The sequence below is a fragment of the Pantherophis guttatus genome, chromosome 1 (genome assembly GCF_059756535.1).
Source record: "Pantherophis guttatus breed Tessera chromosome 1, ASM5975653v1, whole genome shotgun sequence".
Taxonomy (NCBI): domain Eukaryota; kingdom Metazoa; phylum Chordata; class Lepidosauria; order Squamata; family Colubridae; genus Pantherophis; species Pantherophis guttatus.
In genome coordinates, this window is record NC_142063.1 from 244,236,833 (window position 1) to 244,255,468 (window position 18,636).

The 18,636-nt window shown below is 36.2% G+C and overlaps 1 protein-coding gene and 1 long non-coding RNA gene across 3 annotated transcripts in view; one reads left to right on the top strand and one right to left on the bottom strand.

Annotated features, from left to right (window-relative positions):
* The window catches only part of HACE1 (HECT domain and ankyrin repeat containing E3 ubiquitin protein ligase 1), a 43,577-nt gene extending 30,409 nt beyond the window's left edge, over positions 1-13,168 (bottom strand). For both annotated transcript variants that reach the window (XR_015731389.1, XM_034409072.3), the window contains exons 1-8: positions 12,664-13,168; positions 10,694-10,748; positions 7,766-7,855; positions 5,846-5,950; positions 3,522-3,597; positions 3,040-3,171; positions 1,203-1,285; positions 584-680 (exon numbers count right to left, since the gene is read on the bottom strand). Coding sequence is in view for 1 of the 2 variants with exons in the window: in XM_034409072.3 (XP_034264963.1) it covers positions 584-680; positions 1,203-1,285; positions 3,040-3,171; positions 3,522-3,597; positions 5,846-5,950; positions 7,766-7,855; positions 10,694-10,748; positions 12,664-12,739 (714 nt within the window). In the remaining variant the exon portion in view is untranslated. The remainder of the gene's footprint in view (positions 1-583; positions 681-1,202; positions 1,286-3,039; positions 3,172-3,521; positions 3,598-5,845; positions 5,951-7,765; positions 7,856-10,693; positions 10,749-12,663) is intronic.
* On the top strand, positions 13,093-16,004 carry LOC148116812 (uncharacterized). The gene is made up of 3 exons (XR_015731390.1): positions 13,093-13,174; positions 14,577-14,617; positions 15,934-16,004. It is a non-coding gene; the product is annotated as an uncharacterized LOC148116812 (long non-coding RNA).
* The last annotated feature ends 2,632 nt before the right edge of the window (positions 16,005-18,636 follow it).

An 18,636-nucleotide genomic window follows, 5' to 3' on the forward strand; every position in this document is an offset into this window, starting at 1 on the left:
TACAATATAAAAGCCAACATTAAGCCAATTCAAGACAAATTATTGGAAGGAATGACTATGAATTTAGGCTTTTCTTTTGAAAAAACAGAGATATGAATATGCCCAGGCCTGGAGTCCCAAGTGTGTAAAGGGCCTCATTTCCTGGTTATGCTAATAATATATTAGGACTATATTATTTCTCGGCTGCTATATGTATTTAATTTTTCTTTTTGTATTATGCTTTAATTGGCTTTATTAAATTTTATGGTTATTTGCTGCCCAGACTTACTTGTTTGAAATGAGTGCCATACAAATTGAACGAATGAAGGAATGAATGAATGAGAGAACAAATAACCCAAAATATCTTATGGAATTTCACCCTTTTTTAATATTATTTTAATTGAATACTAGCATGTTTTTTGGAGGTGATATCTGAACTATGTCTTGTGGGCACCATGTCGGCGGCCTCTATAGCAATCGTTCTTACATCACCTATCAGCACCTTCATAAAATGCTAAACACCTGTGTTCACATGATTAATGATTGCAATGGCAATTAACAGGTACATTTAAATTGTCCATATAAAGTTAAAACCAATTTATACCTGTACACAAAGATCAAGTGGGGTGACTCCATTTTTATCTGGCAAGTATTTGGCTCCTCTCATCAGAAGAATCTGTGCAGTGTCTCTTTGACCATGGCTATATAAAATATAGAAATCTAGTAAGAACTGGTTAATAGAGGCTTTGTTGTCACCCATTCTCTTCTAAGCTCCATAAAACATTTGATAAATAAAATGCATCCTTGTAAGGAAGTCTGACTGAGAACTGATAAGGATATCCTTCACACAGAGGTTAGAAGAAAACATCTACTGTACTTGCATTACTGTTAAAATTGCAGATGAGCTTAATTGTATTACAATGATTACATAATCAATTTCATACAAATATTTAATGAAGCAAACAGAAAAGCAACTGTGAGGAAAGCATTTTCACTAAATTATTTGCATGGGCCTACTGTGAACAATTGGCCTAATTTGGCACAAGACACTTTCTTAAGTCCAAGAGTGCAGTTAGGCCAAGACAGTTGACGCAGTTACTGTAATTAAGAACAGGGGTGAGAAGGGCAAAGCCAGCATTATACCCACTTCACCAGTTGGCTGATTGCAATTTTAACACAGAATTTATTTCATGTAATGTTTTAAACTGCAGAACAAGTCATACCTGCAAGCAAAGTAGAGAGAAGTTGCTCCTGAAACATTGGGCCTGTTAATATCTGCACCACTATCTAAAAGACACTGAACGGTCTTTGGGAAAGAAAAAAAATAATGAAATAAATTTACAAATATGATTCAATCCTATGCCCACTCATTTTCAGCCAGCTTTACTAACTTCAATGGAACTTATTTCCGTTGCACGCAAACATCTACAAGATTATGTCTCTATAATACCGAAAACATGTTCTCCAATAAAAAAAGCCTTATATTCTGATATATATATATATATATATATATATATATACATACATACATATATATATATATACACACATATATACATACATACATACAGATGTGTACAGATGTATGTGTATGTCCCAGCATAACTCCGGAACGTCTCAAGCAATTTCAACCAAACTTGGTACACAGATGACTTACTCTCTGGAAAGAAATACTAACACCCGTCAGTGTGAGTGTTCTGTTAAGATACAGCCTGTTGTGCCTTAAAATGGCTTCTACTGGACTGACTTAAAATGGCTTCTACTGTATAGCACAGTGGAATTGCCATGGTAACAGTTTCACAGTACTCCACAAGGGGGCTTTCTCTGGTAAGGGGGAAAATCCAATAATAGAAATTACATTTTGTTAGATATTTTCAACAAGGCTGTGATTGTTCTTGAGGACAAACATATGGCCGTGATCAATAAAACATTACTGCAACTCGGCCTGCCTGTATCACTACGAGACCGACACCACGTACATCACACAGATTACATACAAGAAAAGAACGACAACATCGAACAGCTTAGTGCATATATCATGGACAAGCCACTTCTAAATCAAGATCAGAAAAAAGCATACCAAATAATCATGGATCAGCTAGCAAAACAACAAGGTGGTATCATTTTACTTGACGCTTCTGGGAGCACAGGAAAAACATTTTTAACTAATTTAATTCTCGCCTAAATCAGGGCTCAGGGTGAAGTTGCTCTTCTTGTCTAATACAGGATTGGGATAAATAAATATGCAGGCAACGCCAGATTATCAGCTAGTTAAAATTAAAAGTTAATTTTTCTACCTTAGCTCTACATTTTAGATGTTCTTATTATATAATTGTCAGAGTCACTGAGAGTTGGGTGACACGTAAATTTAGTAATAAATAAAAATAATAATAATCTTCATTAAAATTGAGAGATCAATTAGATTACCAAGAACTAAATAATATCTTCCCAATGAATAAAAGCCCCTTGTAAATAAGTATGTGTATAAATACTGTAAAATATTTTAATTGAAGCTAAGAATGTTGTGTAAAAGTTACATAAGCCTTATTAGTACAATATACCAGATTTCAAGGATATGTTTTCTCTAAAGATGACAGACAGACATATAGACAGATAAGAGAGAGAGTGACAGAGAGTGACGGAGAGTAGTGCCACTGCCATCAACACCACAAATCAAAAAGTGCAACCAATGCTGTCACTGTTCCAGCCTAAAACCTGACTGAAACAGCTAAATTTCTAAAACAGGGCTGGCCAACCTTAGCAACTTTTAGACTTGTGGGCTTCAACTCCCAGAATTCTCTTGGATGACTGTGGAATTTTGGATGTTGAAGTCCACAAATCTAAAAGTTGTCAAGTTAGACACCCCTGGCCTAAAAGATCTAATGTTATGCTGACCTGAAGAGTCCATCATTTTCAAAATCAGCAGTTATTGCTTAACAATATTACCTGCTGAGAGTCAATAAATAATTTTGGTATTTCCTAAGATCGGGGTCCTTGCATATAAAACGTTTACAGTCTAAAGCCAGAACATTCAGGTTCAAGCTATCTTCCTCAACTTACTGTCTTATGGCCATTTTGACAAGCGACGTGAAGGGCTGTCTGCCCCATTGCATCTTCAACGTCTACGTTGGAAACGTGCTGAACAAGATCATGAAGCAGTTCTGTTCGTCCATTAACAGCAAGCCAATGGATCTGGGTCAAAAGATAACAGAGCACACATTCAGCAAGGAAATTTACAGCTTGCTCAAATGCATTTCATTGCCAAACATGGTCTAATGTTCATGGAAACAGAATACTTAAGATCTCTCCATTAACTTAGAAATTTTAGAAAAGTATCTAATCCTTGACTTATGACCAGTCGCTTAACAAATGTTCAAAGTTACAACAGTCTAAAAAAAAAGTTAGTTACAACCCATTCTCAAAGTTACAACTGCCACACCAGCACCCCAATCATGTGATCTTTTGAGCACTTGGAAACCAGTTCACATTTATCACCCGTTGCAGCATCAGGTGCAGGACAGGAATAAAATTATAGCACTTACTGCTGTCAGACCTTCATTGTTACAAATGTTGACATCAGCACTGTACTCCAGTAGTTTGCTCATACACTTTTTCTGGCTGCATAGAAAAATAAATTAAATATCAATCATATGTCCAATATTCTTTTTAGTTTTATTCATTTATGAATGTATATACCCCTCAATCCAACTGGACATTAGGAGGTTTATAACTTATCTAACAAAATGCAGTAACTATTAGTTATTAGTATTCAGTAAAGAAGAGGAAACAACAGGAGCTTAATGATTACATCTAAGCAACAAAAGAAACTTTATTGAAAGAATCTCTAAAATAAGGGCTATTTGTGAAAATAAAATTGATCTATGACTGTCCCAAAGGTGCTTTTTCAGGAGGTAACTGGACTTTCTTGTTCTTTCTTTGAAGACGTTTCACTTCTCATCCAAGAAGCTTCTTCAGCTCTGATAGGATAGTGGGGAATGGAAGGATATTCTGTCAGAGCTGAAGAAGCTTCTTGGATGAGAAGTGAAACGTCTTCAAAGAAAAAACAAGAAAGTCCAGTTGCCTCCTGAAAAAGCACCTTTGGGACAACCATGACCTGGACGACTGAGAATCTCTACAGACTTTTGATCTATGACTACAAAACAATCTTGAAATCAGATTTAAAAAATGGGAAACCAAAGTATTCCATGGATATTTTGAAAACTACTGAAGGGAAACCAAGCAACATCAGAACATAGCAGTGGCTTATGAACAATACATTCAAAAAGGGAAGAGATGAAATGCAATTTGCTAACCAGGAGCAACCACAGCACACAAGTGACATCAAGGCAAAAATACAAAGGATCTGTTTGGATAGTAAATATTGGCTTTTCTGAAATAAGGATGAAACAACTGGCCAGATAATAAGTGGACTGCAAAGCATGGTATGATTAAATTAGGAAGATGTCACACCAACATTTATGTTGCCTGTAGAACCTGAGTCACATTTTTTAAATAGAAAATTAATAAAGTCATTAGGTCTATACATTGCATTTTGTATTGAGCATTTGCTGCACATGTTCTGATGTGTACTTTCAAGGACAAAAATGTATTTCTCTTTCTTCTTCTTAAAGACAAGACAAGCCTAAAACTTAAATCAGAGTGGGCAACGTACAGCCCCCTGAAATTACATAGACAAAATTATGCCCAGTTTGTGTCCGTACATTTTTTAAAATAAATAAAATTGGAAAAGAGACAAGGAGACCTCTGGGAGGCAAATCACCTCTACTGCAGCCCCCACCTCCAAAATGTGTCCAATTCAAGTGATACTCATTTTGCTGCCATATTTAGTGATACGAATAAATTATTTAGGCCATTTGGGATTTTTGGAATATTCTTAAGGGCAACAGCAATGCTTCACCAAACTTAGGAAAAGAAAGAACAGTAGGCTGTGTAAAACCTCTGTTCCACCTTTCTTCCTTTGATTTTAGCACTCAATCATGACATTGCTGCAATTCCCCAATGAGGGGAGCAGGTTACAACTCTTTCCCTGGGTTTAAATTATGGATAAAATCAAACTAAGTTCCATTTAGTTGAAAGTGCAGAGTCCAAAGATCATTGTTTCTTAGGGAGTTGCAAGTCAAATCTTTAAAATGGACTAGCAGGTTAATAGAAACTAACTATATAAATATATTTAAAATTACTTGATAACACTGTAACCATGAAAATGAAATACGGAGCTAAACATGTTATTATAAACTTGATTATATTTAAACATACCCTACATCCTATTCCTAATTTCGGAGGGAAAGAATGAAATTAGATGTAATTAAAACTAAGAAACATCTCTATATTACTTGAAAAATTTTAATGCAGGTTGTCAGTTTCCTTGGATTTAAACAGAGTATCATTTTGCATGCATACCTTTAAATCTCAAAATATGGAACATAATTTGGCAATATTTGCATCGATCACATCCAGAAGATGAACAAAAATATAGCTTCTTATAGTTCTTAAGTATTACTCTGCAGCCTGAACAATCCTCAAATCTGACTAATGTACAGTATCACTATATTCAGTGGTGGGTTGCCCCTGGTTTGCACCGGTTCTATAGAACCGGTAGTAAAACCAGCAGGAGGCTCCGCCCTCCGACCCCTATGTCATCAAAATGCTTTTGCACGCATGTGAGTGAAGCGAGCGCGTGAGCGTGGCCCCATTGCGAACCAGTAGTAAAGGTAAATAGAACCCACCCCTGACTATATTTCAGCAAAGATTCTATTAGGCCTCTTAAAAAGGTTCACTAAAAGATCGAAGACTGTACATTGCTTAGCTATTTTTGTTACAGCTAACGGTGATTACTAGAACTTACCCATTCCGAGCAGCTAAATGAAGTGGAGTGCACCCAGAAATATCCTGGTAATTAGGGTTTGCACCTTTTTTTAGCAACAGAATTAGACATTCAACTGATCCACAGCTATGGGAGAAAGTTTAGAAACATCTTAACAAAAAATAAAAAGTAAAAAAGGATAATTTTCACAAAAAAAGAAGCAACATGATGAAATCACATTAAAATGACTTTCATTTCAACTTATCGTTTTTTTAAAAAAAAATTGAGCTGAAAATTAAGATGATCAGCCAGGATAAAAAAAGTTGCTTACTACTGAGTAACTAAAATACTGAAACTGAAAGCAAAGCTGAACATGTTAAATAAGTACTTAAATTAGGGGTGCTTTGATGTTTTTAAAAATTACTAATCTATTGTATGGAATATGACACAAAGATTTGTCCTCCTGTAAAAGAACTTTTAAGTAGTTCTTTTTTTTTAAAGAGCAAAAACAAGTTGCTCAAAAACAGAAATTGCTTCCAAGGATGGGCAAATCTTACAGACTTCTCAACATACTATTAATACAATCTATGCTTCAAAAGCACCTGAATTACTTTGATACTTAATGAAATACATGACAGAAATAAAACCTGTAATGCATCTCTATCAAAAGCCCAAGAACATTTTCAAAATTGTCATTTCTGGGATATTTCAAACATGTAAATAACAAACTAGAATTTCCATAAAGCCACATTTATGGCTTCACTGAATACTCCTTAAGAAGTTTAAATTATATTTGAAATTAATCAAAAAATTAAATTTGCAGTGTATTGGAAAGAATACATTCAAAGAATGTACTTGAAAGAGCGAACATCAACTTTCCTATGCTAGAGGTGCAAAAACGTTTGAGGACTCACTGACCCACATGATATGGGCAAGTGATCATTTAGCATACGTGCATGTATATGTATTAATGTTTACTAGTAGATTTATAGGGAAATCTTTAAATGTGAAAGATGTCGATGTGATATTGAATTACATAGTAAAGTTTTGGAATTTCACTGTTTATCAAGAATGGTGGTTGTACAGAGGAAGCAGCACACTCAAGGGAAGAATTATATTAACAAATTGGAAAATGGATATTATTTAATTGGTCAAAGAACAGTTGTTGAAAATTTATGATTTATCTGTTTTGGAAAAGACAATATTCTCTACTAATCAAAAGATTCTCTCTCCCTCTTCCTCCCTTCCCCCGCCCTCTCTCTCTCTCTCTCTCAGAGAGCCAATCTGTTGCAATGGTTAAGACCACAGGCTAGAAAGACACCAGGCTGGAGGTGGTGAGTTCTAGCCCTTACTTAGATACAAAACTAGCTGAATAATTTTGGACCAGTCACTCACTCTCTGACCTAGAAAGGAATCAATATCAAACTACTCTGAAATTTTGCCAATCAAACTGAAGGCAATTGCCAAGGGCCAACTGGAAGGCACTCACTTGACAATACCGTTTCCCTGAAAATAAGACATCCCATGATAATAAGCCCAATCGTGATTTTGAGCTCATGCGCTAAAATAAGCCTTCCCCCGAAAATATTTAAATGCAGAGCTGGAAATCAGATAAAATGGCAAGAGAAGCCCCATCTTGCTCCATGCACCCCAAAATAATAAGACCTCCCCGAAAATAAGGCCAAGTGTTTATTTCAGGATTAAAAAATCTATAAAACAGGGTCTTATTTTCAGGGAAACACGGTACAAAAAAGATTCCTATTTTCAGCTTGCATTTTTATTTTTTACATTTTGTTTCTCCTTTAAGATTAATGATTGCTTTCTTTAAAAAATGATTTTTTAAATTAATTTATTAATTAAAAATAATTAATATATACTAAAAATAAAAATAGCATTCAAAGAATTGAAGCAAAAAATAAAACATTATTAACACATTTCACAACATTCTGAGGACTGTCTTACTTAGCTGCAATATGAAGCAAGCTCCTCTTCACACGTCCAAATGCATAATTGACATCAAATTTTGAATTTGACAGCAACTCTGAAACAGATCTAAGACATATTTTAGTTAGTGAGACAGCTGTATTTTCAACTACTTTTAATAGAGACCAGATGGCTGTTGTGTATGACACTTCACTGTAAGTCAAAGAAAACAAGAACCCCACCTTACTGCTCAGTTTAAAAATGAATACCCAGCTGAATATTAATTGCATCAGTGGAATATTTAAAAGCAAGACATGCAAGTGTTCCTTTAATTGTTCCACAGCAAATTTTCAGAGGTGTTGATTGCCATGAAATATACCCACTTACATAATTACTCTCTCCCACCCTGTAATCCAGACAACCTCAACACTTTCCGAAATTGTGGCACACACCATTAGGTAAAGGTATTAAATATATAATTAGAACAGGTGTTCCAACAAGGCATAACCTGATGAATAATCACAGCATAAGATCAATGTAAGGAACAGCCTCAGTATACTTACCGTATTTTTCGGACTATAAGATGCACCGGAGTATAAGACGCAGCTTAGTTTTTGGGGAGGAGAATGGGGGGGGGGGAATCTGCCTACCAGTTATTCATCTGGCTAGCGTCCTTAGTCTGGCCAGCTTCAGGGCATTAGTTTGCTGGTTTTTATCCCCTGCTTGGGGATAAAAAACAGCTTCTAAAGCACAACTGACCTTTGGAGAGAGAAGCAATGAGAAAAGCAGGCAAACCACGGAGATCGCTTCACTCACTAGCGCCTCGTTAGGGCTGAAAAAAAACTTCACAGCTGAGAGTCGGAGGGAGCAGGCAAAGCACTTCACTGCTAGTACTTCCTTAGGGCTGAAAAAAAGCTTCACAGGAAGCAGGCAAAGCACTTCACTGCTAGTACCTCCTTAGGGCTGAAAAAAAGCTTCACAGCTGAGAGTCGGAGGGAGCAGGCAAAGCAGGGAAGTGGAGATCGCTTCACTCGCTAGTGCCTCATTAGGGCTTGAAAAAAGCTTCAAAAAAGCCACATTCGCAGTATAAGACACACCCAAATTTTCAGCCTCTTTTAGGAGGGAAAAAAGTACATTTTATACTCCGAAAAATATGGTAAGTGACTATGAATATGAGAAATAATGAGAGGAGATAAGAAATATCATGAAAACCCAAGGAGAAAAAACTCCCCAAATTTCAAGTAAGATTGAGATCATTTTCAGAATAAGCTATCATAACAGCCAGAATGAAAAGAAAAAGAAAAAAAGAAAGCACAATGGAATATAGATTTTCAATAGCAGTGAAGAAAGGACAAAACAGACCTCTTAATCAACAAAAGAACGTAATAAAAATAGAGAACTTTTAAGATCAGAAGAACCATGGGTTTTGAATGAATACTCGAGAATAATCACAGAAGAGAACGGGCAATTGCAAATTTAAAGGAAGATAGAGCGCTTTTATTAAAATCCTTTTAAAAAGGATTAGAGAATGATGTGTCGATAAAGAATATATTTGAGAAGTGATTTAATTGTACAGGAAAAAGAACTGCTAGCAAGAGAAAAGCACAGACACCGTTAAAATGTCTATTGAACTGGACTTCTGAAGTGGCACCTAATGTACTAACATCAGAGGTGGGTTTCAGCAGGTTCTGACCAGTTCTGGAGAACTGGTAGCGGAAATTTTGAGTAGTTCGGAGAACCGGTGGTAAAAATTCTGACTGGCCCTGCCCCCATCTATTCTCTGCTTCCTGAGTTCCAGCTGATCGGGAGGGAATTGAGATTTTACAGTATCCTTCCCCTGCCACGCCCACCAAGCCACACTCACCAAGCCATACCACGCCCACCAAGCCACGCCCACAGAACCGGTAGTAAAAAATTTTGAAACCAACCACTGACAAACATCCTATGTTAATAAATGCAGAACAAGACTCTGTGGCCAGAAAATTTAAAAGACCAGCCAATATACCTGTACTGGAAAAACAAATGCAAGAGAATATATAGATTATTGAACTCATTAAACAAATAAGGTTTTGTTTAAGATATTTAAAAAGACAAATAAAGCCACATATGGAAAGAAAAATGCCAAATGAACATGTGTGTGACGTTAACAAATGATGAACGAGAAAAAAATGATTGTACTTGGCAAGGCTGAGGAAGTAGAAGGAAAAGAAAATAGATAAGATTCAAAGGGATTATGGGAATATCCCTGAAAAAACCTACAATATGTACGCCACTGGAGATAGGCTGATAGAATAAGCATTTATTCATGCAGTCATTAGGAAATGAACCCAACTCAATGGCATAGTTACAAAATATTTTTCATTCGTTTTCCTCTCTCTGTTTCACTAATAGTGTTTAAAACAGTTCTACAAATTTTTCTACTTTATATAGGAAATATCTTTATAAAAAGTTTTAGTTTGAATTTATTGATGGGAAAGATTGCTACATCCAAAACAGTAGTATATATTTTTTAGTAAAATCTACTGAGTTTAAAATTTATGTATACATTGAGAAAATAAGAGCAATGTGGTTCTAGCTTGCTTACCAGCAACTTTATTAGGTTATCACCTTCAAATAACTAGCTGTGAAAAATTGCTTCATTTTTTTAACAAAAAATGAAATGAGAAAATATAATTTATTCAACACTGACATTTTCTTCAGATTTGGCTAAAGTTCTTGTTAATACTTTCCTGGATCGCAAGCAAGAAACATTTACAAGAAAACTATAACTTTTGTCAACTCTATCATGATTAGGATGGAAACATTTCATAATTTTAAAAATAAAAAATAAGCTTCAAATGACATCAAATGAAAAACAGCATTAGACACAAATATTGCGCCTCCATTATATTAAAAAACAGTTCTTCCTGTGATCCAATATGCAAAGCCTAAAGAATTTTTCTTAAAGAGTTGCTTGTGAAGACTCACCTGTGTTGATCAGCCATAACCATCGGCATTAACGTGTAAACAGCAGTTTCACTATCTGTGTAGAAAAAAAATTATAGCTGTAATACATTTTGAAGCATAAAATGACCTTACTGCTTTGACAATATTGCAGAAGCATCAACAAAGTTTTGCCGGTACTGACATTTTCCTGTTACAGTCAGTAAACATATATATGTTAATCAGTACAGTATAGTATCATGTAGTATATACAGGATATTTGCACATACTTCATTACATAGTACTTGTCAAACAAGTGGAGCTTCTTTCTCATTAGGTACCCAGGGAATTCTTTAAATAGTATTAATACATTTGAAGCTACTTCACACAGCAACTAAACAACATCCTCATCTCAAAATACTGTATTTCTGAAGAAACAGTGGATAAAATGATAATATTAATAAAAAATAGAAGCAAAAGTGCTTCAGCTATTTATCAACACAAAATAATCGGAGCACAAACAGTGCAGTAACATTAAAATTATTCCCTGGTAAGGAATAAATATTTTTTAAAAAAATAAATTTAAAATGAAAATTACACAGAAAGAGGATGTAAGGTTGATTCAGCCTTCCATCCTTCCGAGGTTGGTAAAATGAACAAGTTGTATACAAGTCTAAGTACTATTGCTATGTATATTGCAAGTTAAAATGACTAATGAATACAGAAAAAAAATAATAAACTGAACTATCCAGACCACACATAAAGCTGTTTATTGCTCTCTGGGCCTGGGAGAAAGGATTTTCAGTCATGTCCCCTGCACGATTTTAAAGGCAGCTTGCTGCTTGCTGCTACTGCTTGCTGCTGCATGCTTGCTGCTGACCTTCAGAAATAATTTAATATTGATTTATCCCAAAGGCATTTGGGAAATGCTGCAATCCCCATACTGGTTATGGTACTATTGTTTTTATATTTAGTGCCCATTTGTGATTATCTGCTGTGTATGTTCATTTTGAACAGTGAGAATTGCTTGGAATAAATATCAACAAATAAATATAATTCTGATATAGTGTTATCTGCTGTATCTCAGTCTTGCTCCATTAAAGATAATGACCAGCACTTTCAGTTGGGCCCAGAACTTGCTAACCAACACAAGAAAAGAAGGAGATGAGGTCTAGTTCATGGCCACTGGCCTATAGCTGTCTTAACTGGACCAGCTATGACAGTGGACCTCATTGCAATGGGCTTTTAATGTAAGTTGTATTCTGTATGATTGCTTCCTCATGCTCAAATTGCTCATGAAAATAAACCTCTGATCTTAAAGTAAGATTTATTGCTTGTGGTTTCCTCTTGGAGTTTTTTTATTGGAATATTCTGACGACAGCATTAAGACTACATAACCTAGATAGAAGATCCTTTGCAATTCATCCATTCTTTGACACAAGTTCCAAACTTAATGTCTATGGAGATTCTCAGTCATCCAAGTCACGGTTGACCCAAAGGTGCTTTTTCAAGAGGCAACTGGACTTTCTGGTTTTTCTTTGAAGACGTTTCGCTTCTTCATCCAAGAAGCTTTTTCAGCTCTGACTGGATGGTGGGGGAAAAACTGATTCTTGGATGAGAAGCGAGACATCTTCAAAGAAAAGCCAGAAAACCCTCTTGAAAAAGTACCTTTGGGACAAGTTTCCGAACTTCAGCACCCTTGGTTCTGACTTTGCCTAGCTGAGAAGGAATTCCTGGTGTATTTGATTAGTAAGCGGAAGAAAAGGAAAGGAAAAAGCTTCAGGTCAACCACTATCAAAAAAAAAAAAAAAAAAGCTTTCTGCAACACTTGAGTACATGAAGGCATCTCTAGTTTTAGGAGGAAGTACTTTTCCACCTAGATCTCGCCCCCCCCCCACTCCCGCTTAAGACTTTCCTTTTCACTCCTTCCTCCTTCCTCCTATCCTTGACCTGCAAGCCTCTTCGGACGAGCAGCCCCATCTCGCATCCACTGTCCCCGTAGCGCGCGCTCTTACCCTCCGGCAGCTCGATAGTGCGGGCACGGCGCAGGGACCTGGTGAGACGGTTCAGCTGCTCCATGGCTCTCTCCATCCTCGGAGCCAGGCCTCCTCCAACGCCCTCAACTGCGGCCGCCTTATGCCCGGCCCTGTCACGCCGAAATCCCGGAGCCCGTCAAGTTCAGCCCATGGCCAGCGGCTCCGCTAAGGTTAAACACAACCACGCTCGCCCGCCGCCGGTTCCTGGAACTCGAGCGCCTCTCGCCTTCGCAATACGCATGCGCCGAACGCCTACAGCAGGAACGCCATAGAGCGAAGTCAAAATAAACGGGACCGCTCCGGAGAGGCGCATGCTCAGATAAGATCATGGCATGAGGAAAGCTTCCGCCCTCAGTTCGTCCCTGCCTCTATAAATTCTTGGGCGGGGCGTGTTACATCATGACGTGTCTAGGCAGAGGGATCCAAGTGATGCTACGGAAAAGCTTCGTTTATCAAAGGAATCATCATAATTGCAGAGTGTACTAAACCGGTATTTTTCAAACTTGGCAACTTTATGTGGACTTTGACCCTCAAAATTCTTCAGAGTGTTGGCTTTATGGCAAGATTCTCCGCTAGAGTTATCAGACCCGTAGAGAACAAGTAGATGGCAGCAAAGAGTTAGGAGTTTCCATATGGTTTTGTTGTCATCTAGTGGTGGTCCAGATTTTTGCAGCCAAATTCATTGTGTGAGGAAGGAGTTTATTGTTTTTACAGAAATTGTAGCAGGACATACTACCCTTCGAAAAAAATACACTGTGTACTTATCTCATAAATGCTGCTTGAGCTTAAAGCTGCAGGTAGGAACAAAGGGATGAGAGGCCCTTGCAGTGATGGGATTCAAGTAATTTAGCAACCGGTTCTCTGCCCTAATGATTTCTTCCAACAACCAGTTTGCCAAACTGCTCAGAAAGTTAACAACCGGTTCTCCCGAAGTGGTGCGAACTGGCTGAATCCCACCACTGGGCCCTTGGTATGTTCAAAAACTTACCAAAGTTTTTGGTACCGTTCAAAAAAAGGTTATAGCTACAATTTGCTGACAACTAGAGACAAATCCTAGAAACTAATAGTTATTAGTGATAAATTGTAAATAAGGGGCAGGGAAAAATGTATTCATTTTAGGTGTCTCGGATAGATTGTGATGGCCTGAATACTCGGCCAATGAGGAAAGGGTGGGAGGCAAATCTGCAACGGTGATAGGGAATATAAAGAAAGTATACTGATGGCTTAAGGTGTGTCCACTGGACTTGCGTGTACGTGATACACCCTCTTTGCAAAGTAGTGAAATAAAAATTACCATTGTTTTCTTTTATACGTTTTGGCTGGTAATCATTTCAAAACCTAGACAACGAATCCCACAATTGTCTACTTCAAGTTCTTATGATGATGTGAGGTGATTTACAAATAGATTAAATACATCAGTAAATTTGAGACACCTAAGCCAAAGCGATGAAAATCACATAGTTGGTGCGTGCATAAGCGCACCAACATGCCTACCGTCCCTGTCCTAATGTCCCCTTTAATTCGTAACCAACTCATGTATTCATAATCATGTTTATATATTTCATGTATTCACAATCATGTTTACACTTTAATCTGTAATCTTATGTATGCTTGACAAAATAAATAAATAAATAAATAAACATAAATAAATAAACATAAAGTCATAGCATGAAGAATTTAGGCAATACTGTACAAGTCATTTAGGGCACTAAAAAACAAGCTACTTTTTCAACTGGATTAAAAATATGTATGAAAGGCAATACTACAGGCATAATGCCAGTCACATTATCCGAGCACTTGGCCTTAGGCAAGATCCTAGAGGATTCTGCAGCATCACTAGAACAAGGGAGATGTCTAGCATTTGATCACTGTTTGTTTGTTTGTTTCAACAGTTTCGCTTGCAAAAGAGAATGTTGGAGTTCTTATTTCCAAGGTAGACATTTCAGTTTTTCTTTTTGAAATAATTCATTATAAGGAATAGGCTAACTGCCCTTTTTGCATGAAGCGTCAGCCGAGAAGTGTTACTGCAGAAAATTGCTACTTCTCCTTTCATGTACCATATGTTCATGCTTCTATATTTACTGTGTTATCCTAAGAATTAAACAGCATGGCATTTCACATTGTCTAAGGCTTTTTTAAAATAATGTACTGATTTTTTAAATATTATATATACACCCTCTAATTAATTTGCCTTCAGTTATATTTATTGAATGTTTAGAAATAAAAGGATAGTATTTGTATAGGTGTGTGGGTTCTCATATGTATATGTACAATGCAGGTCATTAAATAGCCTTTTAAAAAAAGCATCAGTGACTGACTGAATTCAACAAGCGATCCTACTCTACTGTTTGCTCAAAATGATGAGGAAAATAATGTCAAGAAAGAAGTAATGCTTGAACTTGTTTTACAGATAAGAAAATAAGAATTCTGCTAGATCAGATCAAAAGCAGCTCTAGTCCATTTTGTCCCTAAAGTGGCCACAGATGGCTATTAGAAGCTCACCAGGAGCAAAATGAGGATATAAAGACACTCTTTTCTTCAGGTTTCCCAGCACTTGATGTTGATCAGGTTCACACATGGTGCTAAGCAGGGGTTAAATGATACCAGCTCACACCAGTTCGGGCAAACCGGTAGTAAAAAAAATGCTACCGGTTTGTCTGAACCGGTATTTCCGATGATCAGCTGTGCCGCGCGATTTATATTCGCTAGAAAGCAGGAAATCCTGCTTTCTAGCGAATCTAAATCATGCGGCACAGCTGATCCCCCCCGCCCACTGTTCTCCTTACCTTCTTAAGTCTCCTTTTTCCGTGTGAAGCGCGCGTTTGGTGTGAACTGTGTATGTGCGCACGTGCAGTGTGCGTTTGGCATGCACTGCACATGCACATGCACAGCGTGCGTTTGGCACACACTGTGTATGCACATGCACAGCGAGCGTTTGGCGCACAGTGTGCATGCACGTGCAGCGAACCAGTGGCAAACCTTGGAGGATTTCACCACTGGTGCTAAACCATGGTTAAGCTCAGACAGAATGGTAAGGTTGGATTATCACTGATTCTAATATTGTGGGAGAAAATGCTTTATTATGTATCATCAAGTTGGTGTTGATTCTTAACAATAACATACATTTACTTTTTCAATGACCGTCTGACCCTAACAAGGTCTTTCAGCAGTGCCTTCTCACTGTAATTGAGCTCATCCATTTTGCTGCTGGTCGTCCGTTGTTGTTGTTTTTTCATTCCAACTTTCCAGCATTAGAGTCTTCTTCAAAGAGCTAGATTGTCACAAAATCTGTCTGAAGTAAAATACTGTAGGTTGAGAACCATGGCTTGGTTGGTTTATATGATGATCCATTTATTTATTTATTTTATTTTATTTTATTATTTTATTTTATTTTATTTTATTTTATTATTTTATTTTATTTTATTTTATTTTATTATTTTATTTTATTTTATTTTATTTTATTTTATTTTATTTTATTATTTTATTTTATTTTATTTTATTTTATTTTATTTTTGACTATTCATTGTATTCTCCAACACCAAAATTCAACTGGCAATTCTCTTTCTATCCTGCTTCTTCAAAGTCCAAATTTCACTTCCATAGAGAAAGTCATTGCTTGCACAATCTGATCTTTTATCTGTAGACATATCACAGGATCTCATATTTTCCAAGGTCTTTGTTGCTTTCCTACCAAGTGGCACATTTCTTGCCTCCTGGTTCATTTACTGTTGATGCCGTAGTAGTAGAAGTAGAAGCTATCCATCATTTCAGTATCTACACTGTAAATATGTCCCCTTATTCCCTTTTTATATAATCCCCAAATACAACATATTTTTTATCAAAAAGAAGCTGTTCTCTATTTATGTTAACATTTTGGCACATTTTCATGCTATACAATATCAATATTACTTGCAAATTAATTCTAAAATATTGTTTCTTTTTGTTGTTTAGGCCTATCTCATCTAGGAGATAAGATGAGATATCTATATCAATATCTATCTATCTATCTATCTATCTGTCTATCTATCTATCTATCTATCTATCTATCTATCTATCTATCTATGAATCCTCCATTCCCCTATCCGGAATAAAATACCTTATGCCACCAGACATCAAATTTTGGGCTTAGACAACTTAGAACTACACCAACTTTGGTCTGACCTAAGTGTAGTACATAAAATTATCTGCCACAATGTCCTACCTGTCAATGACTACTTCAGCTTCAACCACAACAATACACGAGCAAATAATAGATACAAACTCAAGGTAAACCACTCCAAACTCGATTGCAGAAAATATGACTTCAGTAACAGAGTGGTCAATGCCTGGAATGCACTACCTGACTGTGTGATTTCTTTCCCAAACCCCCAAAACTTTAACCTTACTGTCTACTGTTGACCTCACCCCATTCCTAAGAGGTCTGTAACAGAGGTGGGTTTCAACAGGTTCTGACCAGTTCTGGAGAACCGGTAGTAAAAATTCTGACTGGCCCCGCCCCCATCTATTCTCTGCCTCCCAAGTCCCAGCTGATTGGGAAGAAATGAAGATTTTGCAGTATCTTTCCCCTGGAGTGGGGTGAGAATGGAGTGGGGTGGGAATGGAGATTTTACAATATCCTTCTCCTGCCGTGCCCACCAAGACATGTCACACTCACCAAGCCACACCCACAGAAACGGTAGTAAAAAATTTTGAAGCCCACCATTGATCTGTAAGGGGCATGCATAAGTGCACCAGCGTGCCTACCATCCCTGTCCTAATATTCCTTTTTACTCTTCCTCTTTTCATGTATTCAAATTATGTTTATACTTTTACCTGTTATCTTATATATGCTTGACAAATAAATAAATAAATAAACCTCTTGATTTTATAACAAAGCATATCATGAAAGGAAATCTGGTACATGTATTATACAGGTATAATGACAAATTGGAATGTAGGATTGCAGTTCTTTACACGCTGTGTGTTTAATAGCAGGTAATTTTTCTAGGTACAGTAGAGACTTATTTCCAAGCACTCGAGGGAACAATGAATCCACTTTATAGCAGACTTTAAGATTTGTCCTAGTTAATAAAAATTAAATATTTCTACTTTCAGCTCATTGCAATTTAATTTTAAAAATCAATGTTTCAAATACAATGAATAAGTATCTTTTCTATAAGCCTGTTTGGAATCCACACTTTATTAATTGAAAACCATGTTATTATTCAGTTTTCAGAAGAACAATTTACCAATACTTAAGTGAGATTTCTCTCCTTTTTTTTAATAAAGCACTTGACTTTTTTAAAAAATCAGAAAAGTATCAAGCAAAAAACCTCATTTTGTTGAGCAGAAGTATTAAAGGGGTATTAAAATGCATTAGAAATGCATATCAGTTTGAAATAAATAACATTGGTATGGGGTAAAGAGCTTGAGAACTACATTGCATGAGCTAAGAAGAAACAAAACATGTTTAAAGGACTAAGACGATTTTAAAATGTGAGCAGAAGACAGCAAAGGAACCATTTAAGAGTACTTGAACTACTGAAGACATATCAGAACACTTTAAAATTGTATTAGTAATTCGTGTATGTATATATATATATATATATATATATATATATATATATATATATATATATATACATATACATATATATACATATATACATATATATATATATATATATATATATATATATATATATATATATACATATATACATATATATATATATATATATATATATATATAAAGTTAAATATATATATATGAAAATACATTACTTTTAAAGTCTAAGAGCCTTAAGAGCTGTGGAGAGGAAGACCACTCCATTCCCTCTTAATAACATGGCTAAGAAATAAGGGCAGCTTGTAAGTATATAGCAAATGATTAATATTTTCACATTGCCACTAGGTACCAGCATGCTATACATTCAATTCGGGCATCATATATTCTTTGTGCTATCTACTAGT